The 26230-nt window shown below is 41.4% G+C and overlaps 1 protein-coding gene across 2 annotated transcripts in view; it reads left to right on the top strand.

The window, feature by feature from the left end:
• Positions 1 to 26230, top strand: part of fhod3b (formin homology 2 domain containing 3b) — a 126401-nt gene that overhangs the window by 93539 nt on the left and 6632 nt on the right. Inside the window, exons 6-23 of one of the 2 annotated variants that reach the window (XM_053627418.1) lie at positions 2510 to 2604; positions 4721 to 4832; positions 5055 to 5149; positions 5674 to 5817; positions 6028 to 6269; positions 8785 to 8856; positions 9025 to 9432; positions 11513 to 11632; positions 11759 to 11893; positions 13141 to 13191; positions 14799 to 14983; positions 16914 to 17405; positions 17522 to 18402; positions 19772 to 19930; positions 21629 to 21811; positions 21953 to 22072; positions 22657 to 22818; positions 25578 to 25768. In XM_053627418.1, the coding sequence (XP_053483393.1) occupies positions 2510 to 2604; positions 4721 to 4832; positions 5055 to 5149; positions 5674 to 5817; positions 6028 to 6269; positions 8785 to 8856; positions 9025 to 9432; positions 11513 to 11632; positions 11759 to 11893; positions 13141 to 13191; positions 14799 to 14983; positions 16914 to 17405; positions 17522 to 18402; positions 19772 to 19930; positions 21629 to 21811; positions 21953 to 22072; positions 22657 to 22818; positions 25578 to 25768 (3847 nt within the window). The remainder of the gene's footprint in view (positions 1 to 2509; positions 2605 to 4720; positions 4833 to 5054; positions 5150 to 5673; positions 5818 to 6027; positions 6270 to 8784; positions 8857 to 9024; positions 9433 to 11512; positions 11633 to 11758; positions 11894 to 13140; positions 13192 to 14798; positions 14984 to 16913; positions 17406 to 17521; positions 18403 to 19771; positions 19931 to 21628; positions 21812 to 21952; positions 22073 to 22656; positions 22819 to 25577; positions 25769 to 26230) is intronic. The other variant, XM_053627427.1, reaches the window with a different exon arrangement.

Raw genomic sequence — 26230 nt, 5'->3', positions numbered from 1 at the left:
AGAGAGAGAGAGAGAGAGACAGTCTGTCTGCTCATCTGTCATTGCACTTTGGCAGTCTTGCATTGCTGCATATGTACATCACGGGTGGAAGACTGTGTGGAATGCTGTCGTCAAGGTTTTGAGTAATTAGCCTTGATTGATAAAAGATGAAGAGTCACCCCACAGTCAGTCGCACACTCGTGCACACACACACACCCTTGCACACAGAGCTGCACCTGGGAATCTTGGCGCGTATACAGTGCATTCATAACTCCTTGTTCCCTCATGCTGAGGAGAGAAGGACAGAATGGGATGAGGGGAACAGTGAAAGACACAGCGAGGAGCCTTACATTGGCTTTAACCCTGGTTCTCTTTCTCTCACTCTCTTTCTCTCACTCTGTCTCTTTCCCTCTCTTTCCTTCCTTCCCTCTCCGCTGCATGGGAACCTGGCACACAGCTCCAAAGCAGGCCCCGATCCAGATAAAAGGGATTGTTTCAGGTAAAAACTGAAAGTGGAGTCATGGCGAGTGCCAGCAGCCGATAAAGGAGCCGTGTGCACACAGAGCTGGGAGTTTTAGAGCCTTGCTAAATGGGTTTTAGTGTCATTCCTGGGTCAGAAAATATTAATGATTTTTCCAGTTATCCTCAAGGCTACCTCATCAAAACAGCTATTAATATTTCAGGTAGTTGGATTACTGTTGCGACTGTTTCAGTTCAGTCCTTATCGTTTCAAAACATCTGCTTAGTCTAGGAAACAGCATATGCACACATGTCGAGCTGCAAAGATGTGTGTAAGCTGTCATATTATTGACCTCACGGCTGAATTCGGGTCTTGAACTTCATGCTGAAGTCATTCCCTGTCTCTAGGTAGCTATCACTATAGTGTGTATGCATTCAGTAAGCCATTAGGTATGTTCTCTATCAAACAGCCTTATTGTGTGAGCTTCCTCCAGAGCTTGTCTTTCTCACAGATGTCCAGCAGTGGGAGAACATGGCCACAGATCATGCCCACAGCAGGAGAACATGCCCACAGAACATGCCCACAGCAGGAGAACATGTAGGCCACTCTGTCTGAAAGCTTGTGATTTAAGGCAATTAAATCATTGGATACAAGCCTGAAATGCCCCCTTAATTTCAAGCCAGAGACTAGAGATATGTACAGAATCCAGATCTAAACAGTTTGCACTGCCGTTGTAGAATTTGACCATGAATTTTTCTCATTAGCTTTATACAGGGTGTCCCAAAAGTCTCCATACATCGGTGAATGCAACACTTTTAAGTTCCATAGGGTCTACTTATTTTTTCCTCATGACTGTGTGTGTGTATATATTCTCAAAAAGATTAGAAGTGCTGCGGGCCAACCCAGAGGTGGACGTCCGTGAACGTCCACTAATGAAGCCACAACCGACATGTTGCTGGCAAATATCAAATATAGTCCTCAATGCACGGAGACTTTTGGGACACCCCGTAGTGTATATATAACATATAACTCCATACATATAACATAACTCTATACATATAAGTGTATAGATAACAGATAAGTGTATATATAACTCTATACCTATAAGTGGTGGCTTGGTGGTTAAGGCTCTGGGTTACTAATCAGAAGGTTGGGGGTTCAAGCCCCAGCACCGCCAAACTGCCGCTTTTGGGCCCTTGAGCAAGGTCCTTAACCCTCTCTGCTCCAGGGGCGCTGTATCACCCTGCGCTCTGACCCCAACTTCCTGACATGCTGGGGTAGGCAAAGAAAAGAGTTTCACTGTGCTGTAATGTATATGTGATTAATAAAGACTCATTATTATCATTATAATCTATACATATAACTCTGTACTGTAAAACACTGATATTTTCTTTTTATTTGAAATTAATCTGGAGGGTAGGGATCTTATTTTCTTTCTCCAGACAGAAATTCTTAAGAATATCGTGTTGACCTTGAGCCGTCCTTTGCCTCCATCGGGTTTTTATTTCGCTCCTTGTCCACAGCTGTCAAACGGAAGCTGTGTGTTTTAGTGGCTCCCTCCTGCGCTCCCTGAGTTCTTGTTATGACCCTCTTTATGTGTCCTGTTACAAATGGCAGTCACGTTTTATGCCTCAGTGCTCTAGCCTGCTCAAATATTTTTCTGGCTGGACTGGCTGAGACGGCTCAGGCTAAAGGAGTAGGGTTTGGTCCAAGTTCTATGAAGAAGTGAATCTGTGTGTGTGTGTGTGTGTGTGTGTGTATGTGTGTGTGTGTGTGTGTACTGTATTGGGGAAAGCAGAAGCTGGCTCTTATTCTAATGCCATTCTTTGATCTGATTACCAAAAAATGTATACATATTCTCCAGTTTCTTTGTGTGTGTTGTGATAATGAGCACAGGATTTGTTCTATAGTTTGCACACCCACATACAGCCCCACACATCCCACGTTTGATGCTTGTGGTGTGTGCCAGTCAGTCTTAACCATCTCTCTCTCTCTCTCTCTCTCTCTCTCTCTCTCTCTCTCTCTCTCTCTCTCTCTCTCTCTCTCTCTCTCTCTCTCTCTCTCTCTCAGCTCTTGGGCAGATCATGCTCTATGTGGATGGGATGAATGGCCTGATTGGACACAATGAAACAGTTCAGTGGCTCTACACTCTGGTCGGATCAAAGGTAAAGAGATCACTTTAATCTATGAATGTGTATCAACTCTGTTACACTGGACACTGTGTGTGGAATTACACTGTACCCATCATATTTTACTACTTTTACTCTTTTGCCCAGCTCTCTAGTAGTACATTCTGTACACTAGTATATGGCCAAAGGTTTGTGGACACCTGACCATCACACCCATATGTGGTTCTTCCCCCAAACTCTTGCCACAAAGTTGGAAGCACACAATTGTATAGGACGTCTTTGTATGCTGTAGCTTTACAATTTCCCTTCACTGGAACTAAGACGCCCAAACCTGTTCCAGCATGACAATGCCCCTGTGCATAAGGTGAGGTCCATGAAGACATTGTTTTGCCAATGTTGGAGTAGAAGAATTTGAGTGTCCTGCACAGAGCCCTGACCTCAACCCCACTGAAAACCATTGGGATGAACTGGACGCCGACTGTGCACCAGGCCTCCTTGCCTGACATCAGTACCTGATCTCAGTAATGCTCTTGTTTCTGAATGGATAAATCCCCACAGCCACCTTCCAAAATCTAATGGAAAGCCTTCTCAGAAGAGTGGAGGTTATTATAACACGAAAGGGGGGACTAATTCTGGAATGGGAAGTTCAAAAAGTGCTTATTAGTGTGATTGATCAGGTGAATCAAATTGTGAAACAGCAAGAAAATGTTTCCTGGAACAGTTTGCGTTTGCATTTGGCTGCTGCTCTTTTGATTGGAACTTTATGCCATACCCTCTTCATAAAATTGACATCTTTTACAGTCTTAAAGATTATCTTAATATTTGCAAACAGTAGCAAACTGGTTGTTCACTGGGACAACAAAAAATGTCTAGGCTGTGTGTGTGTCACCATTAAGTGACTAATCATGAGTAACAGTTCATCACTCAGCGATGTTTATCCATAATGTGGATAACACACGAACATGTGGATGGAAACATACTGTGTGTGAGAGAGAGTGAGACAGAAGTGTGAGTGCTTTGTTAGTCTGCACATTTCTGCTGAAAAATCCAGCTTGGTCAGAGAAGCTATGAGCTGTTATAACATTAAATAGAATGAAATAATAGAACTATTAAATAGAAATGATATCTCTCTGAAGATGGTGACCCAGGGCCCAGAGAACGGTCTTCTGAAATAGAGAGTAACACTGAGAGTCACTGCGTGTTAATGAATAATGTTTTAACCGAGCCTCTGTGTCTTGAAGTAAGCAAGTTTATTTAAATATATAACCGTTTAAACTAGAGAATACTGTATTAATACCTTTTGCAATTCTGCTACAAGTTCAACTTTGGAAGGGCTTCCTAATCTCGTAATCTAAGCACAGTTCAAATTATGATAAAAGCAAAAGTCCATGTTGTAGTGAACGTATACTTTTGGACCTTACTGTATGTCTCCCTCGTGTTGAGCACAATTTCCACCTCCTATTTCAATCTTTCTTCATGAGAAGGGCAAAATATGCAGCATGGTTCTCATCAAGACTGAACTGAATTGATATTATTAAACACAGACCCATCTCTCCCTCTCCCACTCTCTCTTTGTGTGACATACACATGCTGCAGCCTTTCTTTGCATCTCATCTATCTTTCTCACTTTGCACTTTTTTTCTTTGATAGCTCGCTCTTGTGCTCTAGAGAATGCTTGTATATTGTTGTTGGACAGTAGCTTCCTCATGCATTTTTTTTACAGGGGCTCCGAAGCCGACAGCTTTATAAATTACTCGCTGCTCTTTCTTCTGGCTTTCCCATCATCTCACTGACAGTGCCGTTCCTTCGCCACTCATGAAAAACCACCGTGGACGTCTCTGGAACAGCAATCACAAACAGTCTGTCATGGGGCATTGAAATAGGAGGCACTCATCTGTTCCTTCTGTAGTAGTTCAGTTATCAGGGCCTTCCATGGCAGCCAGGAAAAGGAAAGGAATTTTTTTGAGTTCAGCAGGCTTCTGGGCCTTTTCAAACGTAAATAAATAAGAAACGATGAAAGATTGGACAGCGTGCCACTCTTTTGCATCATTGCTTCTCAAGATATTGCAGCAATGTACAGGAGAACTAGTGTGTGTGAATGAGATTACAGTACATTTATTTCCTCTGTGTGTGTGTGTGTGTGTGTGTGTAGTTCCGTCTGGTGGTTAAGACTGCTCTGAAGCTCCTGCTAGTGTTTGTGGAATACACAGAAGCCAATGCTGCACTACTCATCCAAGCTGTCAACGCTGTGGACACTAAACAAGGTATCACACACATACACACACACGCACACACTCACACACACATTTGTGCTTACTATACTATGTTTGAGAGAAAATAATATTTGAAATGAATGCTTTTGTAAGAGGGAAGGTAAACAGTTTTGTTAGTGGGAAATGTGAATTGTCCGTAATATTTATATTATACACATGCAATCATCAGTGTGTACTTGGCATTAACCGACTCTGCTGTAAATCTGTCTGCAGGTTGTAAGCCATGGTCTAATGCCATGGAAATCTTGGATGAGAAAGATGGCGTGGACACTGAGTTGCTGGTCTATGCCATGACCCTCATCAATAAGGTAGGCACGGGAGTTATGACTGCTCCGAATGAGCCGTGGCTAAGATTTGCCTGTGTGATTTTTTTTGAGTCCACTACTACAACTACAGTACCCATAACACCCTACCAACATAGCCATCAAGGACTCCAGTTTCCATGTTCAAACTCACCTGATTACTAATCGTGCACATCTGGAATCAATTTCAGGACTATAGTATATAAGGACTCTCAGTGCCCTCACCCAGCACGAAGTATGCCAAGGCTTATATGTAGTAATAGTGCCTTCTGGTTTTGAATTTGTTTTTGGTTTCCCCATCTTTGCTCTTTGCCTAGCCTAGTTTATAATGTCGGTACACCGCCTGACTTTTGCCTGTTCACTGACCTTGTTTTTGTCTCATGTTTTGGATTTGCCTGCAACCTTGCTTAATAAAGCTTTTGTTTACCTACATCTGCGTCCTGACAGTTTGCTGTGGAAAACTTTATATATAAAGTTATATACTATCTTTATATAAACTTTATATACTATCTTTATATATATCTTTACAGACACTTGCAGGCCTTCCAGACCAGGACTCATTCTATGATGTGGTGGACTTTCTGGAGGAGCAGGGCATCGAAGCCATTGTCCAGAGGCACCTCAGCAGAAAGGGCACTGACCTAGACCTGCTGGAACAATTCAACATATATGAGGTTAGCTAAAGTACAGGGAGATAGATCTTAGACAGTCCGTCTCTGGGATAATTGACTCCACTTTCTCTAGTCCAGGCCTAATGCATGATACTGGACACTATATGATACGGTTTATGAGCTTATAACCACATTATATGATTGAGCGAAGCAAATTGGGGAGTCATTCCTTTGCAATCAGTTATAACTTATTAGGCTCTTTTAATCATTTAGATGACTCTTCGTCATGAGGATGGTGACGATGAGTCGTCGCCTCCTCCGGTTGGCCGAAAGGACCGCCGTCGTGCAAGTGTAGGAGGCACACTCGAAAGACGGGGCCTAGAACGCAGACGCAGCCGGAGACATTCTCTGCAGAACGGGAAAGGACACGCATCTGCACCCGCCTCCCCTTGTCACAGCCACAACCCCAATTTCCTACCTTTTAATGGCCAACGGATTGAGGATGTCACTGAGAGGTGAGAAAGTCTTGCAGGCATCTTATGACAGGGAAATGCAATACAAGAAAGGTTTTCATCTAATCAATATTTAGTCCATTTATAATCTTAAACTCAGTCTCACTCATGGCATAGGAATAGGAAATGAAGAGTATTGTAACACACACGCATAAGGCTCAGGAAGAATCACTATAATGGCACATTAAAGCAACAGCACTAATACGCTAATTAGAGATTTAATTACTGAATTCAGCTTTGTGGGACATCTCTTGCGGCTTTTTTCCCTATCTCCCGAGGCCCTTTACAGGGAGTCGTTAGGAAAGCAGAGAAAATACTTCAGCATGTGTTGACTTTATGGAAAGGAAGCACATTTATATTGGGTGTTCCATCACGTTAGCTTTGACAAGAGAGTTAGCAAAATCCGGATAGAAAGAGAAAATTTAATAAGACTCCAATGAAAAGACAAAGTGCTCCTGCTACTACAGAGTGACATTCCAATTAATCACACGCACATTAAGGAACTGGTAGGAAACAGTGACAAAAAGCAAGCAGGAAGTCTGAAATGTGAAGATATGTGCCATGTGCATTTTTCAGCCCTGTATCTCACTGTCAGCTTTGTTTAGCACCATAGCTCATTTTTATGGCATTTTTATTGTTTTTTTTTCTTTATTTTCCATTGATATCACTAATATCCACTTTGCATTTTTAAAGTGCAATGGCAGGCTATCCAAAGCAATCACCTATACTATGTATGATGGTGCTATATCAGTTTTTAACAGTAATATGAAGCATTCAGTGAGTCACAGATGAGCCACATTCTCTCCAGATTATTATCATGTAAGGCAGCTGTGGATCTTGGATCTGGGGAATGTGGTAGAGTGTGTCCCAGTGGTCAAAAAGTACCAGCTGTTAATATTGTAGCTTGTGATGAATGTTCTTTGAAAATGATCTCCAGATCTCCACTGCCTGCCACTCAGTAAAGAGCAACGAAGAAGGAGAGTCAAGTGATTTATACACACACACACATATATATATATATATATATATATATATATATATATATATATATATATATATATATTCCCATCTCTTTATCTCATTCTCTTGTTTCTCTGCCATCTCCTTATTTCCCCCTTAACTTCTGTCAACCAGCCCACACCGGAGTGGCAGGCTCCATTGTGAAGGATGGAGGTTTTTTTTCTAACCAGTACTGTTGGCAAATAGTTGAATTCATCTTAGTTAGACATCCGATCCTGAGGTCTGTTATTTGGCCGACCACAGGAAATTGGACGGACCTTTGAAGTGCTATGTTTTCCATATTAGTAATAAATAGCAGCCCACTGAGAAAGAAAGCGAACCTTACAGCAGTGCACTCCTACACTCTCTCCTGAGTAGCACTCCACTCTGTCAATGCCTCTGTAATGAGGGTAAACCAACAGTAGGTGAGAAATGGATAGGTTTTGTGTTTTATCTGTCGCTTTTAATCAAGTGCAGCTGCTTAAAGAGAAAGTAGGATTTTGCCATTTAAATCCATGAACTAGATACTATCAGTAAATTAGAGTTAAATGACTGTTACTAAATGTACTATTTTTGACACTTTTTTAGGACTGGCATAAGATTGCAACTCATTTATGAAATTCTTTCCGCATGCCACGACTTTGCAAAACCTTCAAAGTCAGATGTACATTAGCTAAAGGTATTAGTTTAATAGAGCTGAAGCGCTTCGATTTGTTGATGGCGTCATATGCTCTGTATCTGCTGTATTGTGCAATGCAATGTGGGAAATATTAGCCATGTCTTGCTAACGTCCACCACATGCCATGTAGACAGGACTCCACCCCCTCATTTTAGTCCTTCATCCAAACATCTCTCCAAAGTTCTTCCCTCCAAAGTCATGTTGTTTTTGTCTAGCTAACTCTGAGTCTCTCATATCTCTCCAGTGCTGATGTTCACTCTAGTCTTCCCACTTGCTTGATCCCAATTCTAGAAGCTGTTGTAGTGTAAGCCAATGACAGTTGTGATGGGGGAACCAAAATCCAGAATTTCAGCTTCCTAGACCATATATTAATACCTCCACTGTAACCCTAGGCATATCTACTACTCCATCAAGCCGGTGCTTTACTTCCTGTTATGCATTCGTGTGCTGCCTTTGCATGTGCAAGATGATTGAAAGGCAGGGAGGACCAGCTCCTTGCAGAGAAGGTTCCACATATGACTGTGAGGTTCCTGAGAATCTATGCTTCTATGAGAAGCACACTTTAGTGGAAATGATACCAGCGGCATTAAGTGGTATTGTGAATATTTTAAAGCAACCAATACTGTTTTAACACGTTTGCATACTTCCAAACTAACTAAATGTTGTGTCTCTCTTGTTTGTGCCACTGTTTCCTTTGTTGTGTCTGCTGTCAGTACATTTTGTAATGTCTGCTGTCATGTTATCTATGTGCAACATTTCTTCTCTTCCCCCTGTCCTACTCTTCTTTTTTCCCTTCTTTCATACCTCCATCCGTCCCTCAATTCCTCCTTTTCACTACAGAGAGGAGGTGGAGGAGGAGGAGGTAGATGAGGAACCACAGAAAGCAGAACTCTCTGTTCAGGGATCTGCCAGGTACTCAGAGTTCTCAGAGTTCAGTGCTCTAGAAATGGCAGCTAGAATGTAGAATTGTGCTCCTGTGCTGTTAGGCTCATTAACATCCAGTGATTGCCCTAACACATTTTATCATGGTGCCACATCCTTTTGCCCAACCCTCTGCTGAGCTGTTCTGTCATCTTATAGCTGGATGGCGCCAACTGTAGCGAAAGAGGAGGCTTCTAGCTTGTGTTTGCCCTTTAAATGCATGGTCAACCTCATCCCCAGCACTGCTGATTCAAAGGCACGGGAGAGTGCCAGGGGCTGTTCTGGGACCAAGGTCATCCTCAAAGCGCCAGTGTCCTCACCTCCTGTAACTCCAGATTGTGGCCCCTGTGGTCTGTCTTCTTGGGCATCCGTCAGGTCTCTGGGGGCTGTGCCCTCCCGGGGTTCATCCGTCACCTCCTCTGCCTCCACATCCCCCAGTGAGGAACATCAAATTCCCCTTCCTCTCCCCTCGTCCCCCCTTCTCTCCACTTGCCCGTCAGACTCGGAGGAGGTGCCTTTGGGGACCCCGCAAGGCCAGAGGGGCCGAGACGCAGAAAAGCGCTCCAGGTAGTGCGGATACGTGTACCAAACCCTCACCGCTCACAGTATAAATCTCCTTAGACTCTCGCAGATATGATAGACCTGCATGTTTATACCAGACATCAGTATGTTATTTAGACGTACATGCAGTAATTAGTCATTTGTAGTCATGATTCAAGTAACAAATGCACAAATGACCAATTTGCAGCTATACCTCAGACTAGTGCCAAAAAGTTCTGGCCTATAGGTATCCATCAGAGCAGAATTTCCACAGAATTTCCAGACCTGTGACTTAGATCTTTGGTTGTCTTGTGAAAGGCGAGGGTTTTTCTTCTGTCACTGAGCGCATCATCAACTTTTTCAGTTTCTGCTTTAAGACATCACTGGCAAGCTTCCTTTGGTCTTCCCTACCCGTGTAAAGTGCATATTCATTATATTGTTGTAATTTAAAACGAGATGTTATCACACATCCAACACACATTTGTTATCACACACACATACACACAGTCTGTATTTAGTATAATGCAAATGCACAAAAGGTTTTAAACCCAAATCTCACTGTTCCATGATGTAAAACAGGATGCTCTCAGATGGATCCTAACCTTTACTGACATTTACAACTCCTCTGCCTTTTATTGTTGTATTGTACAACTCTCAAGCTGGGACAAGGCTATAAATGAAACGAAATACAAAAGGAAATTAGCTTGATGGTGTCTACAAGACCTACATGCATCTGACAATGAGAATGCTTTGTGGGATGGCTTCAGCATGTTTTCCCCATTAACTCCATGTATACAGTGCCAAATAAAGTGAATCAAGGTTACAGAAGCTCTCGTGTGCTGGAAGCCTTTATAAAACGGTTAATTACTATGTTTTAATGCCACTCTGTCATGCTTATTTATTCCACAAAGGTCAATGATAAAATAATACCTTGTAGCCTAGACATATTAATTTGCCAATGTTAGATGAATTAGAGTTAGACCATTTTTCAAATAACGTTCACTTTTTCATTATGTAAACTTTGATTCACTTTACAGTCGCTCACCTTCCTCTTGCTTCTGTGCTCCTTTCCCTCCATCGCGCCCCCTATAAAAGACCCGAGTTCCTTCTCCTCTGGTTTTATACAACAGTAAACCTTTGACTAATACATCTTTATTGCATGTAATTTAACCTGACCTTTTCTTCTCGTGTTCTGTTCTCTGCATAGTCTTTCAGATATTAGATACTTACACACACCCTGTTCAACATTTGCTTCCAGAGCCACTTCTAGTGTTGGCAGGTAAGCGCTCTCACAGTGGTCAAACAACAGATGGATAGGGTTATGTATAGAATGTATATAAAAAAATATATTTTTTAAAAATATGTAGCATCTTGCACTTTCTGGGGGAACCCATCTAAGTAAAACCCTATAACAGAGGGAGTCTCATTTACAAAGCTAGAACTAAGACGTTTACTAAATGTTTACTAAACGTTTAAGAGCTCTGAGAATAAGAAGAATAGGTTCATCTTACCAGAACAAAACATGTTCATTATTGACATTATGATAATGAAATCATCTGATTTCTCTTGCTGCCACTGCAATGAAGTAAACTCTACACTGCTTAAAATCTTGTGCTTTTATGATATTGCATATAGCTAATGAAGACTTTTTCCAGGTACAAGACTTTCAGACTACGTCGTTCAGTGTGGTAGTTTTCCTTTGTTTTTCATCAGCTTGCTGTTCCTGGGCCTTCTTATTTTTTATTCTTTGTGAGGTTCTGTATTGAGCATTTGTGTTGTAGTAAAGCTTCAAAGGGCTATGGCCTGTTCAACCGAATTCCTATCTTGGAAGGAGATTTAAGTGTGATAGCAGGACTTCTGTGTGTGCTTTGGGATGTGAGACGTGACAAGTTTTTGTTGGAACTTGAAGTTGTAGGAATGTTTTTAGTGCATCTACAAAATAAAGGCCAATAATGAAACTTATCTTGTGTGCCATTTGATTATCCTTTGCCACATTTTTTTGTTGACTGTCAGCCACTCTAAACATGAACACAATTAGTCAGCTGCTGATTGACATTGGCCTGAATGATGATAGAAAGTGCTTTATTTCTCCATCTTCATTCACCAGACAAAATGGCTATGCTGGCACATATCCTGGCAGGTCATTAAGTGCATCCAGTGCCCCTTCTACCCCCTTCAACCGCTTCGTCTCTACAGGAGGGTCACCTACCGACAGCAAACCTGACAGGTAATCTGCTTTCTCTTTGATTTTAACTTTATATTTTTAAGACTTTAAAGGCAAGAACTTTCGATCGGCATAAAACTTTCACTTGTCATGTTTCTGTATGAATCTGACGTCTCTGACATGTTGCAGGCTGGCTCTGGGAGGTTTACTGGCCTCATCATACAGGCAGCACCAGGAGTCTCTGTCTGCAGAGCGGGAGCGGAGGCGCCTTGAGAGAGAAGAGAGGTTGCACAGGATCGAACGGGAGGAGAGAACTCGTTTCAGGTTTGTACCCTTTCCTGATTTGTTCATAGGACGACTAGAAAGGGGTTTCAGTGCAATTGAGACAGGACCAAGACTTAAATTTAGCTACTTTACAAGGTCATTCTGCCAAGGTGTCTTTTACACCAATACTTGCTCCTAGAAATATTCATGCCAGCAGTCAAGGGCAGAGTTCTGTCTTATCAGAAACTCCCGGAGTTGTTTTCCAAACTCTTCCAGGCATCTCATCTTGTTATGGTCATTACTGAATCATTGTGAGAAACCAGGGTTCCTAGCTATGACATGGCCAGTCGGACAATCCATATATGGCTCTTCCTGTGTCTAAGCTCCTTCAGTCAGCGTTTTAGTGTATACAAATCCTGATCAGAAACATCTATATGATTTATAGGATGGGGGCACGGTGGCTTAATGGTTAGCACGTTTGCCTCGCACCTTCTGGTTCAATTCCTGCATCCGCCATGTGTGCGCAGAGTTTGCATGTTTCCCCCTGCTCCGGGGGTTTCCTCCGGGTAATCTGGTTTCCTCCCCCATTCAAAATAAAAAACATGCGTTGTAGGCTGATTGGCATTACCAATTTGTCCGTAGTGTGTGCGATTGTGCCCTGCGATGGGTTGGCACCCCATCCAGGGTGTCCCCTGCCTCATACCGCAAGCCCCCGGGATAGGCTCCAGGCTCCCCACAACCCTGAGTAGGATAAGCGGTACAGAAAATGGATGGATGGATGGATTTATAGGATGCCAGAAACCACATCAGATGTGTTTATCAGATGTGTAATTAAAATAAGGTTTAATCTCAAATGGTAAATTTGCTAGTTATTTTTTGTTTTGTTGCTTAAAGTGCCTTGGCATTCATTCCAAAGATTTTAACACCAAATATTTTAACCATTGGCTGACCAGCAGGCCAAATTTTATTTTTGTCTGAGCTAGAAGAATATGTAATAAATATTTAATAAAAATTTAAACGTCATGCCTGAATTGATTAGTAATTTTTTTTTTACCATTTACAAATATTTACCTTTTATACTTGAATACTTGAGTATATTTAAATGTACATACTTTTTGTCTTTCACTCAAACACATATTTAGCCCCATATTTCTTCTTTTAATAGAGTAAGCATACTAGCCCTACCATTACTTAAAGACAGTTTCTCTGAACTTTTTCCACTGCTGATGTCTCCTAAAAAATGTATGCAAAATTTGCATGCTCTTGTAGCTCTCTGCAAATGTTTGTTCATGGTCTCTTTGTTTCAGTCGTGACTATGTGCAGAGGAGGGAAGAGGCCATACATGCTCGTGAAGAGAGGTACAGAACATCCTCTGAGCCATCCTTGTCATCTTTTGTTACTTTCCCTTTATTAACATTGACTGGAAAAATGATTGCTGTCCAAACCCACTACACTACAAAGTTTTGTTCTGTTATGTTAACTGTCGTTAGACATGGGCTTACTCTCGATAAGGTCAATCCTACAAATATTCACACTGGAATATGAAGAGAACCATATCTGTTATGTTAGATCTTATTGAACATGTTATGGCTGCAAGCAGGTTTTTTAAACCCTTAAACTCCTATCTGGACACTAGATGATCGAAAGGTCTCACTGTACTAAAGTGCGTAAGCTAAACTTGATAGGAAGGAAATGTTTTGTGGGAAAAAAACACATAGGTACACTCACTGATCAACTTAGGAACACCTTTACACCTACTGATTCATGCAATTATCTGATCAGCCAATCATGGGCAGCAGTGCTGCAATACTTGAAATCATGCAGATAGGGCCAGCAGCTTCGGGTAATTTTCACATCATGAGGAAAAAATGTGATTTCAGTGATTTTGATCGTGGCAGGATTGTTGGTGCCAGATGGGCTGGTTTGAGTATTTCTATAACTGCTGATGTTCTGGGATTTTCACACACAACAGTCTCTAGAGAAAAAGCCAAACTGGTTTGAGCAGACAGAAAGGCTACAGTAACTCAGATAAACATGTTGAACCTTGAGGCAGACAACCTGGTGAATCTTGATTTCTGCTGAGGCACACAGATGGTAGGGTCAGAATTTGGCACCAAAAGCATGAATCCATGGACCCAACCTGCCTTGTATCAACAGTCCAGGCTGGTGGAGGTGGTGTATTGGTGTGGGGAATGTTTTCATTGTACACTTTGGGCCTGTTAATACCAATTTATAATTGCTTGAATGCCACAGAATATCTGAGTATTGTTGCTGACCATGTGCATCACTTCATGGCCACAATTTACCATCTTCTAATGGCTATTTCCAGCATGATAATGCACCGTGTCACAAAGTAAAAGTCGTCTCAAACTGGTTTCATGAGCATGACAATGAGTTCAGGGTTCTTCAGTGGCCTTCCCAGTCACTGGATCTGAATCCAATAGAACAGCTTTGGGATGAGGTAGAACGGGAGATTCACCGGATGAAAGTGCACCTGAAAAATCTGCAGGAAGTGCGTGATGTAATCATGTCAACATGTACCATAACCTCAAAGGAATGTTTCCTCCATTTTGTGGAATCCATGCCACAAAGAATTGAGGCTGTTTTGAGAGCAAAAGCAGGCCCTACCCAGTATTAGTACAGTGTTCCTAATAAACTGCTCAGTGAGTGTATATCTAATGCTAGCATTTAAATGTAACTAATCTATAACAGGTGTTTGATAAGGTGGAAAGATGTTTTAATGGATTCACTTTTTATAAAAAACCGCACAGTCAAATATAAACAGGAAGATCCAAATTCATTCCTCTACATTTGGTTTGACTGTGTTTTGCATGGTTCAAACATTTTAAGTACCTTAAATAAAGCTAACATAGCTAGGGCAACCATGCAAACAGGGTCTCATTACCAGTTAAGGTCTAAGCGATGGAGCTGTTTGATTAACATACACTCTTGTTTCTGGCTTTAGGTATAAACAAGTGGAGCGTCTGGCAGCGGAGGAGTACGAGAGGGAGCATGTGGCATCCTCGCCAAGAGGTCGCACAGAAATCACACTCAATCTGAGTCCACGCACCTCCTGCAATGCACGCTGTCCAATCCCATCCTCCACTGAGTCTCAGGAGAATAAACGTCCTCATACCCACACTGCACAAGGTGAGAGTGCATGTATTTTTGCATACAGTCTACTAATCCCAACAATAGCACTGTTTTCTGGGTGGAAAGATAGTATTATTCTGTCCCCTGTCAATCAGAATAGTACTGACTAATTATGGATGTCTGTGAGCACATGTATATACAGTGTATTAAGGTGCCCAGTGATTTTGTCTGAGAAGATGGCAGGGAACTGGTAAGTGGGTGGGAATTGGCAGTGACTAAATTGCAGAAAATCCAAATCCAGATATATTCCACAGTCAGGTTGTGACTTTTTCACCCTTTCATACATAGTGGTTATTACAGTGGACAGTTATTCAAAAGCCATTTTCTGGCTGTTGCAAGGATTTCACTAGAATAACTGCATAACAGCCACTATTACTGGACACGAATTCTTCGATTGAACACACGCAGTCCACTGGAGTGGACGCTTCAATAACTTTTTGGAAAATGTATGTAAAAGTAAAATGTTTTATGCCTTTTTTTATGCCTAAAGAAGAGTAAAAAACAGAGAGAAAAAAATCCTTGATCAGGATTTAATAATTCCTGCATGAAAGGGTTAAAAATCCATGTGCCATTTCTTAACTTGTTAGTAGATTGTTCAAAGGATGATTGTAGAAGCTGTTACAATGGATTCATTGTAGTTGAGACGAGACTTGCAAACCTTGTACGGTACACATCAGAGCAATCTGCTGAAATTCCATAAAACAACCTTAAATCATTTTATGCGCCATTGCATCTGTGCTTGGGATGATCAATCATGCCTAGACCTGGCCTCTATCAACCATCTCAACTGGATCCATGTCCATATGTGAGTCACACTGTGTGTGGAGTTAACACTTGGCTTGAGTTTCACACATTTCAGATAAGAATCAGTTGGGCTGGTCCTTGTGAGCCGCTATTGCCTTTAGCCTACATTAGCTGCCAGACTGGATGACAAAGCAGTCTATAATAAAGAAGAGTGGTATTGAACCATACAGGAATGAAAGACAAAATCAAGGACATTTAGGTTCTGAATTGGTGTAAGACGAAGTTCTAGGCTTTAAAGCCATGTAGAGCAAAGCTCCTGGTCAGACAGGGCCATGCATGTGTAATGGGATAGTGGTGCATTCCAGCCAAGAATCCATTCATCCTGAACCCACCGCTTCATCCTTGTCTATCCGCAGAGGCTCAGGCTGGCGGAAGATAGTGAGTGCTCTGAATGGTAAAAACTGAGTACCGTAATTAAAGAAAATCTTATTATTTCAAGTGCAGACATGCAGTACCCTGAATGTCCCGTACAGCTCATGTGCCAATCTCATTAGTTTGCAGAAATGACTGAGGCATTTTTCAGTGCGCCTTCAAATGGAGAGCACAAGAAATTGGCTCTGACAGCACATGTACCAATATGGCTTGTCTTGACTATGACTAATGCTGTATGGTTATTGTACGCGTGCATTTGCCCAGACACATATGGCCTGAAGGTTGTGAGACATTCTACATCTGCCCAGTTTTGTCATTCCCTGTGCTTCTGTGGGATTGTTTTTCATTTATTTATTTGCTTTTCCAAATAAGGAGCTGGAAATGTAGTAAGGGTGCGAGGCTTACGGTAATAGAGGATGCAGGAATGGGCTGTGGAGAAATGAAGGCATGCAGGGTACAAGCACGCTATGAAGAACCCATGCAGAGCAACCATGCAGCAAGAAACCACCATGACCCAAGTACCTTGCAGGTGTAATAACAATAAAGGCCTATGTTGATCATCCTGGCAACCAAAAAACAAACACCGAATGTTGGCTCATATTTTTGCTGCCGATTGCTGCAGACAAGCAGGATGGGATTCCTGGAGTTTACAAGGCTTCAAAGTCATAAATATTGAGATATTTATTTGAGATATAAAATGCCGCTCTTTTTAAAAGCATTATGTGTGTGTTTGTTTGTCTTTAATCTTCAGAAGCTGAGCCAGAACCAAGCCATGTGGAGTCTCCCTCCGTGTCTGGCCGACAGTGGTCCTCAGAGACAGAGGACGAGCAGAGGCCTGTGGATGAGAAGGACATAACGGTGTCTGTGCTACATACAGAGCCAGTCAACTCGGACAAAACAGGGAAATGGACATTAAGAAAAGATGAGCATGACAGAGAAGTACAGGAGGTCGAGAAAGGTGAAGATGTGAAAGTGAAGGCGAAAGAGAGCGAAAAGTTGTGCACAGAGGAAGTGATGGCAAATGAGGCAGGGACTGAATTAGAGGCAGAAGTGGAAGAGGAGTGTGAGAAAGAGCAGATAGTGGAAAGAGACACGGAGGATAGCACAGCCCTCAGCGAGAAAGAGAGGCAGAATGAGGAACTGAATGAGAAGGACAACTGTTCGGCTTCCAGCATCTCGTCAGCCAGCAGTACTCTGGAGAGAGAAGAGCGAGAAGAGAAGCTCGTGTGCGATAATGACTCAGGTAAGAAAACAGACAGTGACGTTTACAAGTACTTAAGTTGATGGGCAATTTTTAAATCATCATTAGATGCTGTATCTTAGTACGCCTCCAAATATTTTTCTCTCTCTTTCCATCAGGCCAGTGGGCAGAATGCATTAAGGCAGCAGATATCAGCGAACAATGTGGCAAAGTCCTCAATAACAAGCGCTTCATGCTGGACATGCTTTACGCACAAAATAAGAAGCCTGATGAGGAGGAGGAGAACGAGAAAGAGAAAGAAGGCCCAGGAGGCCAGGACTCATCAGTAAACAGCCTCGCCACTCGCATCTCAACTCTGGAGGCCCGGCAGCAGGCATGTGAGGACAATGTGAAGAAAATGGAAGTGCAGCACCTGGACAACCAAGGCAATGTGCGAATAGTGGCCGAAAAATTCGGTGACTTGGTGAAGGGGCTGGTCTCACCTCACGAGGCTGAGCATGCTGGGAAGGAGAAGGCACCTTCACCCACACCACCTAAAAAGGAGTCGGATCACATCTGGGACCAGCTGATGGCCACACCTCGAGAACTCCGCATCAAAGAGATGGACTTTACTGACCTTTTGGAGGACGATGACATAGACATTTTGGATGTTGGAAACATAAAGTCAGGTGACCACATGACACCTCCTCCCCCACCCCCATGTATACCAAACCTCCCACCCCCACCTCCCCTTTTCGGTTGCCCACCCCCTCCCCCTGTGCCATGTGGGATGTTACCTCCTCCACCACCTTCCATGGCGTCAATGGCTCCCTCGCATATCGGTTCTCCTCAGCATAGTCAAGGAGAGCCACCACTCTTTCAGAAGAAGAAGAAGACCATCAGACTCTTCTGGAACGAAGTGAGACCTACAGATTGGCAATACAGCAGTGACAAGCGCTGCAAGGAGTCACTGTGGTCCAAATTGGACCCAGTAAAGTTGGACACAGCCAAGTTGGAACTCCTCTTTGAGACCAAGTCCAAAGAACTTCCTGTTACAAAGGTAAACAAAAAAAAAGACAGTATTTCTTCTAACATATTTTTCCTTGCACTCAGTAATGAATTTCTCTTTATTAGTCTTGGGCAACAGAAATAGATCATAGTGTATTTGTTGTAGTTGTATATCAAAATTAATTCTTTGCCACAACCTAGCAAGACAATTCTGTCATTCTTTAGCAAAGACATTTTGCAGGAGACATTTCAGGTCTCCTTAGACAAACACATGGTGTGGATTACGGCACGTCTCATTTGCCTCCGTGTCACCATAGTCCGTTCCCTATCGGACAAGCGCATGAGATTTGAAGCAGATTGAGGAAATCTCAGTCTGCCTAATGCAAGACTGGTTTGATTAGCTCTGATGGATGTCCTGCATTATCATAAGGCTCCATCAGATCTGCCACTGTAAATGTAACCAATCTGTAGTTCTGAGAATGCCTTACACTGATGTTTCAACATTTTCACTGTAATCTGTATAGGCCTTTGAGATGGTATTTGCTTTACTGGAAACTTCACCATCATCACATGTCTATTCATTTGATTTACGTGCGCACTAATCCACGATACAATGAAAGGCTTTCCAATCTGGCGATTCCCTTTTTCAAATCTATATCGTAACACTGATATCAGGAGGTGCTGGACAGAATGTTTTCTGGTATCATTTTAGGGTATTCGGTTATGATGTATGTTTTTCTGAGTGCGTCTTGCTGGTCAGGGGTTCTCCCCTCGACTAGCCGAAAGCAGCTGCTTCTCATTTCTGGCCCATTCCTAACTCCCTCTTTTCCTCTCTGTTCCTTCTCTTTCCTCCCTTTGTTTGGCAATGAACGCGAACCGTCTTGCCTCTCACTAGTCCAGAAATATTCTCCATCAAAGTCCCAAAATAGCCCTCAGGTGCTTGCATGTTTTCTAACCAGGTTGCACTTAGCATAGATCCCAATGGCATTCATATCTTGGAAAGCCTTGTTTTTCTTAATCGCCCACATTAAAGAAATTCCGTTCCAATTCATTTTAAGGTAGTCTTCAGAAAGCATTTTTTTTTAAATCTCGAGTTGGGGACGGTAGATGGATATCACAACAGTTAGCCGACAAGAGAGCGAGCAGTCGTGCAAACTCATAATGAGAACCAAGTGAAGTATTAGACCAGATGGGTGACTGTTGCCCTGACATATGTTTTTGATGGTGACAGTTTAACTCTGTTATGCTCCAAAATAGAATACATTTTACCATAATAGCAACCCAAGGTGGGCATCACAAAGTGCTCGCTGTGATCCTCACCACACAACACTGGACACAAAACAAGGTGGAAAATGAAAAGAAACCACCTAATGCAAGCCTGAATGTATGAGTTTTTAAGCTGAATGTTTTGCTGACTTTAGAAAACAGCAGCGGATGGGAAACGGCAGGAGATTATTGTTCTTGACTCCAAAAGAAGCAACGCCATCAATATCGGCCTCACAGTTCTTCCACCACCCCGCACCATCAAAACAGCTATCCTCAACTTTGACGAGTATGCTCTGAATAAAGAGGGTATTGAGGTAACTTCAGTTCACTTTAATACCATTTTACACTTCACATTATATCAATAACAAAAACACACCATTTTAAAACTGAACATGTGACTCACATGCACTTATTATTACATTTTTACAAATGTGTTTCTCAGGCATTCAGATTCTCTCTCTCTCTCTCTCTCTCTCTCTCTCTCTCTCTCAGGCATTATATCATTCAGTCGTAAAAGCCTGCAACATAAAAGCATATTTCTGTATTTCCAGCGATTGATGGCTCTCTGTAACTTTGCTCGTAATATTGACTTTTGCTGAGTTGGCATTAACTCGACGGCAAGAACTGCTGTTTAAAATAACCCGTTACTATTGGTGTAAAAACATCTACATTTCCTCTGGATTTTTACTAAAAAAGTATCATTTTAGTCGAGCAAATAGAGCCTGTTCAATCAGTTTATTTGTAGTAATTAAATAATGCATCAGTGAATAAATGCTAAAATGACACCACAGTATGAACATGAGCAAAATCCTAATGTATGCATATGGATAATGAAGCTCATTCTTCCCTTGTTATGAGGGAAAAAAAACTATTTTGAACAAGATCTCACACAGACACACTGATGACTTGACTCATGTACATGCAATTATGCAAAAGAAGTAAAACTACCAGAGCGCTGTAGCCAGATGAAATCATTCTATTCATTGAAATGACGACTGTTATTTATGTATTGATGATTTTCTCCAGATGTTGTTATTTATCAGTCTGTTAGGGATTCATTAGGGGAATTATGAACTAGTTCTGTAACTCCATAAATCCATGACACTGAACAGTGATTCACACACTTCCCTCAGGTCCAGTCTCTCTTACTGAATCACTCTCATTTGTGCACCTAACTGCATTCAGAAGTGTATGTCTCTAGATCTGTCTGCACACAGAAATCTGATCTTTTCCGTTCAGATTTAAGCCACTTTTAGTAATGTTGTCCTAGATTAAATCAATCTTATCAAATATCTGATCATTCAAGCATAATGCAATCATTCAAATCAGATTTCCCCCTTTTTTTTATTTTACATCATGCATTTCTGTGCATGCACATATTGCTTTCATCATCATGCAGCACTGGCAGTGTGTCTTCAGCAGGACAAAAATAAAAGGGAGCAGTGAGTGGAGAGACAGTATTTGGGAAATTGAGTCAATCCAGTCATAATTGGAGTCGTGTTCGAAATAAATGGGGGAAATACTGATGGTTTGTTTGATCGTTTTATCCATTTTGGATTGTCTCATGAGTATGGGTTTTTGTTGTTGTGTATGTCATATAGTACATTATGCACATTACATACAGTAATTCATTTATTCATTCGTCTTCAGTAACTGCTAAATCCTGATCAGTGGATCCGGAGCTAATCCCAGTGTCCCAACAATGGGTGTGAGGCAGGAATACACTCTGGTTGTGACTCTAGTCCATTACAAAGCACCATTCAGACATATTCATACACCCATTTACACTTAGGTACAATTTAGCATAGTCAAGTATTACTGGAGGTAGAAGGAAAATGAATAACCCAGAGGAAACATAATTGACATAATTGATTTCTAGTGGCTGTTTCAGTGCAGAGGCCAGGGTTACGCTAGTGACTAACTATGACTAATGTATGTGAGTCACAAATACAAATGTAAATCATCATGATATGAGTAAAAAATGACAAAATTGCGCTCTTTCTCCTGTCTAGAAAATCTTGACTATGATTCCCACAGAAGAGGAGAAGCAGAAGATTCAGGAAGCACAGCTGGCAAACCCAGACATCCCTCTGGGCAGTGCTGAACAGTTCCTTCTCACACTCTCCTCCATCAGTGAGCTCTCTGCTCGCCTGCACCTCTGGGCTTTCAAGATGGACTATGATGTGTTAGAGAAGGTCAGGACATTCCAGAAGATTCACAGGCTTTACTCTCTATCCACAGCTGTTAGAGCACACAGCACACATAAACTGCATTTGTTTAAACAGTAGTCATGTTTAGATCATGTGTAAATTAGTCTCCGTCTGTCTCGAATTCAGGAAGTAGCAGAGCCCTTACAGGACCTGAAGGAGGGCATGAGTCAGCTGGAGAAGAACAAGACACTGTGCTTTATTCTGTCCACACTACTCGCTATCGGCAATTTCCTTAATGGAACAAATGTGAGTTATGGCTGTGCTCACGGCCTTTTCCCCCCCTCTCTTCTCTTTTCTCTTTGAGGACTGGGGAAAAAAACTAAAGAGGTAATAAAGGATTGAAAGCACATTTACAGTAAACCATTTTGCGTGGGCAAGAGAACAAAGCAAGTCATATTCGTGTCATATCATTTGGGATATTTCCCGTTTTTATTTCGGCTGGGTCTTCAGCACTAAAAGGCTGACCCAGGTGCAGGCCAGTCACTTCCTGTACTTTACCACATTTGATTGAGGTTCAGCTATTTCCATGCCAATGAAGCACTCATGTGAACATGCATACGAGCAAACTACTGACCCGCCTTGCTTTTCAAAGCATTCTGTATTATTGCTTAATGGAACTGATGGTAATCTACTCAGCTGTAGCAAAATAATGTCTGTAAATAGTGGAAATGGCCTATGATTAGAAACCCTTTCATAGAAATCATTTACTGGATGAGATCCAGAGTGACCCGTTTGTTCAAGGTGGATGTATTTATAGCGTCAATTTAGTTTGTTACAGGAAAGTGCCACTGACATGGTCCATTTTAATATCTTGTGCTTGTGTGTTCAAGGCGAAGGGCTTTGAGCTGAGTTACCTGGAGAAGGTTCCAGAAGTGAAAGACACTGTGCATAAGCAGTCTCTGCTTCACCACGTCTGCTCCATCGTAGTGGACAAGTTTCCAGAAAGTTCCGACCTGTACTCAGAGATCGGTGCAATTACACGCTCTGCTAAGGTACTGCACCAAATCAGAATTGTTATGCTTATAGAGCAGTTCAGACGTGACATGTTGAGGATATTTAGAAGGAGATACAGTGTCTTGCGTAAGTATTCAGGCCCCTTGAACTTTCTCATGCTTTCTAGCGATACAACCTGGGACTGAAAATGCTCTTAATTGGGATCGTTACCATTTCATTTACATAATATGTCTTACATTTGGAGGTCCAAAGTACCTTCTTATTGTGGCACAAAAGTTAATAAAACAAAAAAGCAGGTATCTGATGGTGGCATAAGTATTCACCCCCTGGATCAAAACAAATGTTTAATTGCAATTACAGCTTTCTCCATCAGCTTTGCACATCTGGATACTGATATTTTTCGACATTTTCTGTGTAATTATAAAGCACCATAGTGATTATGAATTTAGCTGTTTTTTAAAAATGAGAACATAAAAAGCGAAATTTCTGCAAGTTAAAATGTACTTTTTCTTCCATAGGTATGTTACATTGGTGCTTGAAAGTTTGTTTGTTTGTTAGAATTTTCTATATATCTGCATAAATATGACCTAAAACATCATCAGATTTTCTCACAAGTCCTAAAAGTCGATGAAGAGAACCCATTGAAACAAATGAGACAAAAATATTATACTTGGTTGTTTATTTATTGAGGAAAATGATCCATTATTACATATCTGTGAGTGGCAAAAGTATGTGAACCTCTAGGATTAACAGTTAATTTGAAGGTGAAATTAGAGTCAAGTGTTTTCATTCAAAAGGATGATTATCAGGTGTGAGCGAGCGCCCTGTTTTATTTAAAGACACAACGCTTGTTATTGGAAGTGTATCATAGCATGAACAAAGGCGATTTCAGAAAAAGTGTTGTTGATGCTTATCAGACTGGAAAAAGTTACAAAATCATCTCTAAAGAGTTTGGACTCCACCAATCCACAGTCAGATAGATTGTGTACAAATGGAAGAAATTCAAGACCATTGTTATCCTCACCAGGAGCGGTCGACCAACAAAGATCACTCCAAAAGCAAGACGTGTAATAGTCTACGAGGTCACAAAGGAACCCAGGGTAACTCCTTAGCAACTGAAGGCCTCTCTCACACATTGGCTAATGTCCACCATGAGGAGAACAATGAACATCAATGGTGTGCATCACAGGGTTGCAAGGAGAAAACCACTGCTCTCCAAAAAGAACATTACTGCCCATCAGTTTGTTAAATATCATGTGGACAAGCCAGAAGGCTATTGTTTTGTGGATGGATGAGACCAAAATAGAACTGTTTGGTTTAAGTGAGAAGAGTTATGTTTGGAAAAAGGAAAACACTCCGTTCCAGCATAAGAACCTTATCCTTTCTGTGAAACATGGTGGTGGTAGTATCATGGTTTTGGCCTGTTTTGCTGAACAATGAATTCTGAATTATAGCAGCGAAGTCTAAAGGAAAATATCATGGCATCTGTTCATGAACTGAATCTCAAGAAAGTGGGTCATGCAGAAAGAAAACGACCCTAAGCACAGAAATTTTTCTACCAAAGAATGGTTAAAGAAGAATAAAGTTAATGTTTTGGAATGGGCCATTCATTCATTCATAAGTCCTGAACTTAATCCAATAAAAATGTTGTGGAAAGACCTGAAGCAAGCAGTTCATGTGAGTAACCCACCAACATCCCAGAGATCAATTAAATTCCATTTTATTTGTATAGCGCTTTTAACAATGGACATTGTCTCAAAGCAGCTTTACAGACTTGAAGCTGTTCTGTACTGAGGAACGGGCTAAAATTCCTCCAAGCCGATGTGTACGACCGATCAACAGTTACCAGAAATGTTTAGTTGCAGTTATTGCTGCACAAGGTGGTCACACCAGATACTGACATACTGTTGCCACTCACAAATATGTAATATTGAATAATTTTCCTCAATAAATAAATGACGAAGTACAATATTTTTGTCTCATTTGTTTAACTGGGTTCTCTTCATCTATTTTTAGGACTTGTGTGAAAATTTTATGATGTTGCAGGTCATATTTATGCAGAAATAGAAAAAAAAATTCTAAAGGGTTCACAAACTTTCAAGTATATATATATATATATATATATATATATATATATATATATATATATATATATATATATATATATATAACAATTAGAAACACTCTTATTTCTAACACATCTATAGCCATTTGTAAAGTTATCAACACCTTGGTGTTTCTTCTTTGGTCTGATGAACTTCCTGTTTGCATCTTTCCATACCCATCTGCAACTTGAAATCGATGGTGCTGTTACTACTCAGGATTATTAACAGCAGTGTTGACTTGCTCTTGTTAGAGAAGGAGTGTGGCACAGCTGTACACAGATTTGTGTTCTTCTTCTAACACAACAATTTCAACACTTGAAGGATTTAGTAATTAGCTGATGAACTGAATTCATTGTCAGTGAGGTCTAAACTCTGTAGTGCTCTGGCCTTTGTGGAATGGAGCTTTACACCCCTGGATTAGCATTTGTGTTAAGTTGTGGAAGTGTCCCTCATTACCCAAATTTACTTTATCATAATGACTATGATGTTATTCACAATACAACACAACCTCAAACAGACTCCGCGGTAGCATACAAGTTAACACAGCTAGTCACGCCTGTACATGTGTATTAGTGTACAGCAGAGAGGTGGCTATGGCATGTAGGAAAGCATCTCATTTGGGGTTTTTTTAAATGTTAAGACACTGAGTTGCAACTGAATTTATAAGAGTACATCTGCCTTGCTTTCCTTAGGTGGACTTTGACCAGCTGCAGGACAATCTGGCCCAGATGGAGCGGCGCTGCAAAGCTTCCTGGGACCACCTGAAGGTCATCGCCAAGCATGAGATGAAGCCGGCACTAAAGCAGCGCATGTCTGACTTCCTGAAGGACTGCGCTGAGAGGATCATCATCCTCACTATCGTCCACAGGCGCATCATCAACAGGTAAACGACTCAAGTTTGAGTTTTTTAAACTCTTGTCAAGTGGCCACTTGCAGCACAAAGGAGAGGACAGTCTATAGAGGACAGAATGCATGTGCCCTTGTAGTTGAAGCAATCTCCTTGACAAATTCAAGCTTCATGGGAACTCGCTCTCTAACCAGGAAGGTCAGAAATCATTTAGGAAGAAGTAAAAATGTTCTGGTGTTAAAGTAAGACCAGAAATACTACGGATCTAAATCTGTTGTCTTCAGAAATTTCCTTTCTGCACTACTGCACGTTCCCTAATGCATAAACACATTTCAAGCTTTGCCCTGCTGTAATGCAGCTAACAATCTTTAAAATATTTGTTAGAACACAGAACATTGAAAATCTGGGAAGATTTTTTAAAAGATTATTCTAGGAAAAAAAAAGTGTCTTTTAAAGGTCTGGAAAAGGCAAGAACCCTGAATTAGTTAAGTCAGCTGT

This window comes from Ictalurus furcatus, chromosome 1 (assembly GCF_023375685.1).
Source record: "Ictalurus furcatus strain D&B chromosome 1, Billie_1.0, whole genome shotgun sequence".
Lineage (NCBI taxonomy): Eukaryota > Metazoa > Chordata > Actinopteri > Siluriformes > Ictaluridae > Ictalurus > Ictalurus furcatus.
This window is presented reverse-complemented; position numbering and strand designations above follow the sequence as displayed.